The sequence below is a fragment of the Mercurialis annua genome, linkage group LG5 (genome assembly GCF_937616625.2).
Source record: "Mercurialis annua linkage group LG5, ddMerAnnu1.2, whole genome shotgun sequence".
Classification (NCBI taxonomy): domain Eukaryota; kingdom Viridiplantae; phylum Streptophyta; class Magnoliopsida; order Malpighiales; family Euphorbiaceae; genus Mercurialis; species Mercurialis annua.
Genome location: NC_065574.1, coordinates 40,358,716 through 40,367,187, shown reverse-complemented (window position 1 = coordinate 40,367,187; position 8,472 = coordinate 40,358,716). Strand labels below are relative to the sequence as shown.

General features: G+C 31.5%; 2 protein-coding genes across 2 annotated transcripts; both read right to left on the bottom strand.

The window, feature by feature from the left end:
- Positions 1-526: 526 nt before the first annotated feature.
- On the bottom strand, positions 527-1,812 carry LOC126681838 (uncharacterized). Its single transcript, XM_050377394.1, has 2 exons — positions 1,416-1,812; positions 527-1,275 (listed from the first exon to the last, which is right to left on the bottom strand). The coding sequence occupies exons 1-2, from the start codon at positions 1,810-1,812 to the stop codon at positions 527-529; spliced, it is 1,146 nt and encodes a 381-aa protein (XP_050233351.1).
- A 1,865-nt stretch (positions 1,813-3,677) lies between these two features.
- On the bottom strand, positions 3,678-7,378 carry LOC126679834 (UDP-glycosyltransferase 82A1). Its single transcript, XM_050374841.2, has 2 exons — positions 6,861-7,378; positions 3,678-4,603 (listed from the first exon to the last, which is right to left on the bottom strand). The coding sequence occupies exons 1-2, from the start codon at positions 7,333-7,335 to the stop codon at positions 3,744-3,746; spliced, it is 1,335 nt and encodes a 444-aa protein (XP_050230798.1). The 5' UTR covers positions 7,336-7,378; the 3' UTR covers positions 3,678-3,743.
- Between the last annotated feature and the right edge of the window lie 1,094 nt (positions 7,379-8,472).

Here is an 8,472-nt window from a genome sequence, read left to right as displayed (position 1 = left end):
TGAGCTCTACTAAGTTGGAATCATTCACACAGTTTTTAAAATCTAAGGCAACATTTTCATCAACATCAATACCACCAATTCTGTCCCTGTTGCTCATCACAGCATTAAAATCTCCCATAACTATCCAACTTAAGTTTAAATTCTGACTAATCTGATACAAGCCATGCCATAAATCAACTCTTTTCACTAGCCAGATAAGAGCCATAAACAATAGTAACAAAGACAATTCTATTATATATCAACAACTTACAGTGAATATATTGTTTATGAACCTCAATAGGATCCACCTTAACCAAATCCTTTTTGTAAATAACCCATATTCTTCCCAAAGTAGAGCATGAATAATTCTGGATTATCTCCCAATCAGGCAACTTCTTCTTAATAGTGCTCCAAACTTTACTAAACTGAGCAACATTAACCCTCGATTCTACTATACCCAGAACTATCAATTTATTCTTAACAATCAGATTATACATTTCTAATTGTTTAAGGGAGCTATTAACTCCTCTAATATTCCAAACACCCATCATCGATCAATATCTATCATACGGGAGTTTAGCCTAGCATTCCTCCCATCACCAACAGATCCAAAACTCATATTACTACTGAAATTATTCACTCTAGCAATAGATTCAGAAACAGAGACACTTTCTAGAACCTTAAAAGAGTTCCCCTTATCTCTCCCACTGATTTCACCTTTTCTTGACTTAGGGTTAATCTTACTCCCACCCTGCACAGTCATATCATCAACATTAGGATTCATCTCTTGTTTATCATTTATCACAATTTCTGCAATAATAGAATCTGTATGCTCTACTTCCTCAGAAATCCCTTCCTTCACCTCTAAACTCTTAATAGTTCCAATGGCTTTTTTAGTATTCTGCCCAACTCTACAATTCTTAATAGAGTGTCCCATTCTACAACACTTCTCACAGAAAAGGGGTTTCCATTCATACACAATCTTTTGTTTAAAAACATTACCACATTCATCTTGCAACTCAACTACTTCTGGAAACGGACCAGCAACTTCCATCTCCACCAAAACTCTAGCAAAATTAAGTTTAACTTTACTTAGAGTACACTGATCACTGTATAAGGGAGTTCCACAGAAACTACCGATCTTACTTAGCATTTCAAAGGACCAAAACTCCCAGGGGAGACCAGGCAACTGGATCCAAACAGGTACAGAGCTAATAGCATTTGGGTCCATTGACATTCTAGGATGCCATTTCTTCAACATCAATGGCTTTTGGTCGAAAGTATAAGGACCATCCCCTAAGACTTATTGCATTCCTCTTCAGATCCAAATTCAAACATAAACATTGTAGAATTAATTCGAACAACATTCTTCAACCCAAATTTCATCTATCTGTTCCTGACATAAGTATTTAGCCTCTCAAATTTAGGGTACATACCATAGACACACCCAATAATGGAGAACTTCCAACGATCTTCCTCTTTGCGAACCTCATTAGAGTTAAAACTAACATAACGAACACCATCCTTCACAGCTGGAGGAATATACTTCAGAACACTATTTTCATTTCTTCCTCTGTTATTAGAAAAGAGATCATTCAATTTCTTTGTCATTTCATTCCTTGAAGCTTCAATCTCCTTGGATCCATCAATAAAACCATCATCAAATTCAAGATTAAGCTGGGGTTTAACCACCTCAAAATCTTTTATAACAGTATCACATACAACTGCTATAGAAGGATCTGGAGGAGATCCAGAGACCGGAGTAACCTCAGTAAGATCAGGTAGAACAACCGCAACCAGAGCACCTGCTTTCGTCGACTTCTCTCTCGCCATAAAGCACCAACGTATTTTAGCAAGCTAACAAGCGCTGAGAGGAAGAGAGAGAAAAAACAGCCCGCAAATAATTAATAATTGATATCTATTATTTACTATTTAATAATTAATGTTAATTTTATTTTTGCAGGAAGAAATGCAAAGAATTGAAAGCCAGCCAAGAAATGATGATGAACCGGTTCCTAATCCGGATGACGTCTTAGAGGAGATGTGCGGAACAAAATCGGGTTATGTTCATGTTAGAGGTTTAGGGTACAAAGCACGTAAAAAAGGTATGGCTATAGCAACTGCTAGTAATGATGAGGTTGTAGAATTGAGGCGTTGCGTAGCAGAAATGACTACTCATATACAGTTGCAAGAACAACTCCATAAAGAATTCTTGGAAAGACTCGATAGCATGCATAATGGTTTCCAATTTTCAAATAGTCAAGTTGATTCAGTAAGTTACTAATAAATATGTCTAGTATTTTCTTATATTTGAATTTTTGTTAGGTTATGTTTTAATATTATTCATTTAATTTGTATTTTGTAGGATAAAGTGTGATTGGATCAAGACATATGGTCAATTTGGTTAAAGACGGTGTAAAAGTTAACTATACTTCATTTTTATTGTTTATTGTTTTAGTACAGCTACTTTTTCATTTGAATATTTTTTAAATTAGAACCAATTACCATGAATATATTTGTTTTATTTCAATTTTTAAATGGTATAATATTATTAAATATTTAGATGTTTTTATTTTTTATATTATTTTTTTATTATGTTTTAATTAAATAATTATAAAATTATTTGACAGACGAATTAGTATCATATAAAAAATTAAAACTGTCGCTATTTAATTGGGATGAAATTTGTCCCTATTTAATTGGGTGAAATTGGTCCCAGGCGGATGGGATGAAAGTCGTCCCTGTTAAATAGGGGCGAAAACCATCTCCTTAAATGGGGACAAATGTCGTCCTTATTAATTAGGGATGAAAGTCGTCCTTATAAATTGGGGACAAAAGTTGTCCCTATTAAAAGAGGACGATAATGGTCCCTATTTAAGGGGATGATTTTCGTCCCTAAATTTAGGGACAATAATTGTTCCCAAAATAGGGACAACTTTCTTTTTTGGTTCTCAAAAAAATAGGGGACGGAGGCAATAGGGACAAATCCGGGGGACCAATTTAATTGTCCCCTAAAAAATAGAAGACCATTTTTTAAAGATAAGAGGACCATTTTTTTAATCCCCTTACATTCCTTTTTTGTAGCGTTTAGTGGAATTTCTTTGTCTATATGCAATTTCTTTTGGTTCATCAAGTAAGATGACTGTTTGCACCGGCCCAGAAGATTCATTATAAGGCTGGTGACATTTCGGCCCATGGTCAGAGAGGATGAATTGAATGGGCTCATCAGGGATTTTAAGCCTAACAAGCGCTATATTTAATTTTAGCTTTTTTCTATTGGTTTAGAGAGATTGAATCTCATTAGAATTAGGGCTTTTTATTAGGGTTTTGTCTTTATAAATAGCTAGGAGTTTTGTATTATTTTTCATCACCACATCATTAATCAAAAACCAAAGCTCAGATTTTTTATCCCAATCTCCGGATTGAATCTTAGTTTAGGAGTAGAATTGATATTAATCTCGCTTGGATCCCAGGATTCCCAGATTAATACTGTTAGTTTAATCGAACGACGGCAACGTCATTCACAATTTGGACAACGTCACTTGAATTCGAGTTACGTCACATGAATTAGGGTTACGTCATTCAAATCCTGTTTACCTCATTTAGAATCACCCCGGTTAAAGCATCAGTACCTGAAGTTACCCATTAATAAATTCAAAGATTCGAGTAAGGTGAAAATCTCGCGAACAATGACCAAATGAGAAAGTGAATAGTAATTATTTTGTAACATCTACAAGACCATGCCAGTTGTATATACATATTTATTAGACCAAACAAGTGGTAATAGTTATGTTATGGAGAAAAGTAGTGAGATTAGCCATGGCTCTAAATCTAGCATCATCTCCCATTGTGCTCTCATATAGCCTCATCAACCTGCAATTCATACCAGTATCATCCATCACTCTCCTCAAACTCTCTTCCACATCTTTGTAACCAAACCCATAGATCCTGATGCCAATTCTCCATTTTTGAACAACATAAGCACAGTTCACAAACTGATCTCCAGCAACAGGGTAGCACAACAGCCGTTTCCGACACTGTATGGCCTCCATAATTGAGTTCCATCCACAGTGTGTAAGATAACACCCGACGGCCTCGTGTTTCAATATCTCCATTTGCGGAGCCCATGATACGACTTTCCCTTGCTTTGATACTCTCTCTGGATATCTTTTGGGCAACCCTTGTCGCCATGCATGCCCTAACACCCAGATAAAGGGTTGCCCAATCTCCTCTAACGTCGATGCTAGAGAGGCCACTTTTGCTTCTTCAATAGGACTCACCCAGCTCCCAAACGAGATGTAAAGTACTGAATTAGGTTTCTGCTCGTCTAGCCATTGCAAGCAGCTCTTATCTTCCTCCCACAAGCTGGGGCATTTCGTTACGCCTTGCTTGCTGCTATTCAATGCTCCAACTTGGAACACCTTGCTGTGTTCATCATCTTGGCCGCATGAAAAGGAATTCATGAGAAGCCAATTCAGATCTCTTGCTCGATCCATGGTTCGTCTCCAGAATTTGAATCTTGCTCTCCTTGCTGCTTGGTTTCCAATTAGCCATGGAAGATCTCTAGTAGATAATGCAGGTGAATTAGGTACACAACTTAGCTGACCTCCATGCCGGGGGCTTCCTGAAATATGACACACCCATATAATTATGTATATGGTCTTTTCATGATTCTATTTATTAATAAATTGTTTTCTCAAAGAAAAAAAATATTTATTAATAAATTCTGTGATCAAATTAAACTTTATTTTTTGATAGTCACATCTTATGACCATGTCAAATGTATAGTTGAGCGATCCATCAAGCATTAATGAATTGGATAAAATGATAGCGACAATAATTGAAATTTTCAATAGTGAAACGGCTTTAATTAATTTTATATTTACTTAATTAACTTCTTACTAAAATTAAATTCTTGTTTAATAATATAATTTTAAAAGTGAATTTCTATGAAAAAAACTTTAATCTTTTTAAATTATTGATCATTTTTATAATTTATATAATTTATAAATTATGTATAATCATTGAATTTATGTACATATTATTACAATAAATCACATATTTGAAAAAATTATAATTTTTTTTATTTTTTTAAAAATAATATGTATGTTAAAAGTCACGAGAAGTGTCAAAAGATCCTTTCTTTTGCACAAGAACTTTTTTTTATTATGAAAAATTACTGTCCTCTCCTTTCGTTGTTTGTTGTGGATAAATATATTATCTAAAATAGACACTTAGCCATTTAGAATTCTATGGATATCCTAAAAAAGAAGTGTGGGGCGCACTATAGGGACCGTTAAATCACAAACTACTCAAAGATCTATGTGGCCAAAAGTGTCTACACATTGAATAATTGTTGTAATTTTACTTTCGGTATTTTTCTGACTTGAATTACATAAAAATAATTTAATTAAGGATATATATTGTAAGATAGAATAATTTAACATAGATAATTTTATAAAATTAACTATACTCGGCAATTGTGGTTTTTTTTTTTTAAAAAAAGGATAAAAATTTTAATATAAAAAATTATTAACTATATTAGATATTGACTACATTAATTTACCTATATGTTATGTTTACTATATTAAAAGAAGACTTAATTGTAATACAAAAAATTTAAATTTTATTTGTATTTGTATTTGCAATTTAAAATTAACTTTTAAATTTTATTATTACTATTTCAATTTCATTTTGTTATTGCAGTTTTATTTAATTTTTTTAATTTTTTTATGTGTCTAAATTTTCATTTGAGTTTTATACTAATTTTATAATTAGAAAAATCTGTTATAAAAAATTTCAAAACATAACTTTTGATTTTTAAAAATAAAAAATAATATTGAAATACAATTTTAAATTTTTTTATCTTTCAATGGTTGAAGAAAAAAAATCAAATTTGAAACTAAAAGTTATTAAACAAGTCAAATAAAGTAAAAAAAATATTATATTAAGATGAAATACTAAAAAAACAATTATAATGAAATTAAAAAATATAAATTAAATTATCAAATTGTGATATTTAATTTAAATTACAAACACATATAATGGTTTAGACTTTAAGTCGTAGCCTTTAGTGTCACCTTAGCTGCCTCTTTTGTTCGAAAGCTTATAGCTGCGGTTCTGCCACTTCTTGTGGCTCTTTAATATACTAATTATTCAGCTAAAAAAGAATATTTTTTACAATGAGCACTTAAAAAAAGGATATGTGTACATTCAAAACAAAAATAATTATTATCTAAATAATTATCAAATAAAATATTATCTAATATATGGTACAGATGGTTAAACTAAAAAGGTAATTATTATGTTAATCATTTAAAAATATTCCCGAAAGTATGAGTTTTCTTGGACTTGAGATAAACATGAAATAATTTTTGATAATTATTTAGCCTCCATGGACTTTGTTTGATAAAGTATAGTACTTTGACGATCATAATCATATAATTAAAACACCAAAGCAATGCTGTTTTTGTATTATTTAAATTAGTATATGGAATTATAAAAAAAAAAGAAATTAGTTTACGCAAATGAATTGACTGTGTGCTTCTCTCCCTTTCAAATAATTCCAATACCCGCTATCTGTACCTTTAATAATTATTTTATACTGGTTTGACCCAATAAACTAGCCTGTTTGTTTGCTGCATTATATACCATGTGTTTACAGTTATTTTAATTAAATGACGAATGCATAAAATTCTATAGACTTCATAATTCTGATTATGTGATTCATGGCGGATTGAATTTTTTTTATTGGTATTTTAAAGATAATATTAATTAAGCAATGAGCTGTAATTTAAATCATAGTTTTAATTCTTTCTACAAGCGCTACGGTCCCCTAATCATAAAAAAAAATAGATTTGAACGAGTAAAGATGTGTTTACCAGTTTGAGAAATAAGGCGAGCGGAGAGCAAGTCGGGGATTGAGCGAATGATTTGGTAGGTGGGAAGCATAGCAGGCCAATATCCAGCTACCGGAACACCACAACGACGTCCAACTTCAATGGCTGAAGATGCTAAGAGATCCACAAGCATGCATAAAACTTCTCCATCTTCATCAATTTTACGAACAACGCTTTCTAAATGATACGGGATACTATCTTCCAAGGCTTTCTCAATCGCGAAGAAGTCGGGTGCCTCATCCTTTTCCAGCTCATCTGGTACCGATACCAACTTAACTTTGGCATTAGGATCGATGTTGGTTACGATCCTCCGGTGAATGAACTCGGGCGTGATCATCACCGGGTCGAATCCCAGGCTGAGGAACGCTAAAGCTAGCTTCATCATGGGATTCACATGACCTTGTGCAGGATATGGGACTAGAATTATAATTTTTCCTTTCTTCTTCACCTTTACCATATCTCACTCATTTTATTACTCTTAATACCAAACCAATATATAGACGAGTCACCTATTCACGTGCTCAATATCACTATTTATTAAATCCTTTTTTTATGAGTTATTATTTGTCAAGTGCCAACCTGCCTACCGGTCATACAAAATATAAAGACAAGGTCGGTGGACCTAAACAAGTACCATAGGCATATATAACAATGAAATTTATGTATATAATCAAGGAAAATGCTTTTTCATCTCAATTTTCATCATTTTATGAAATACATTTCTAATGAATAATTTGAATGTTATTGTTCGACCAGTTTTATGAATTAAACTAAATATATCAAATTGTCAATTTAAACATACACTACTAAAAATTTGATTTTTTGTAATGAACTATTTATCACGTTAGAATCAAACTTTATGAGAACTATCATATTGTGACTAATTATGTTTTTTTATTGAATTCGTCAAAACAACGTTATCTCAGTAATATTATTATGATAAGACACTAATTTATCACCATATGTCACAATTAATAAAATTCTGATTATAAAAAAAATTAATAAAATCTTATTATAAATATTATTATAAATATTATTTTTTTTGTATTTTTAGCGAATTTTAATTATTAGCAGGGATTAACGGGGTTAATTATGTTAGTAAATAGTCCACTGGCTGGCAGAGAGAAGGTTAAACTACTGTCCTCTGAGAAATGCAATTGTGAGTGTGCAAACTGGACCACAACTTACATGCATCATAAATAATATAAAATTAATATAATTTAAAGACAGGGTGGACCTAAACAAGTACCGTAGGCATATATAACAATGAAATTCATGTTTATAATTAGGGAAAATTCTTTCATATCAATTTTCATCATTTTATCAAATCATTTCTCATAAAATCTTATCATAAATAATATAAATTTGATATAACATACATCAATTTTTTGGTGACAAAATTTATTAGTTTGATGGAGAAATTTCTTATAATTACTAATGTTTAGTTATCACAAAAAAATTAATATAGTTTTTATAATGCGACTCATTTTTTTATTAAAGTAAAATAATGATGAAATTTGTTTTAGCACATTTTTTATAAAGTTAAAATTTTTAGCTTGATAAAATTAATTTTTAGAATTTTTTGATATGATAA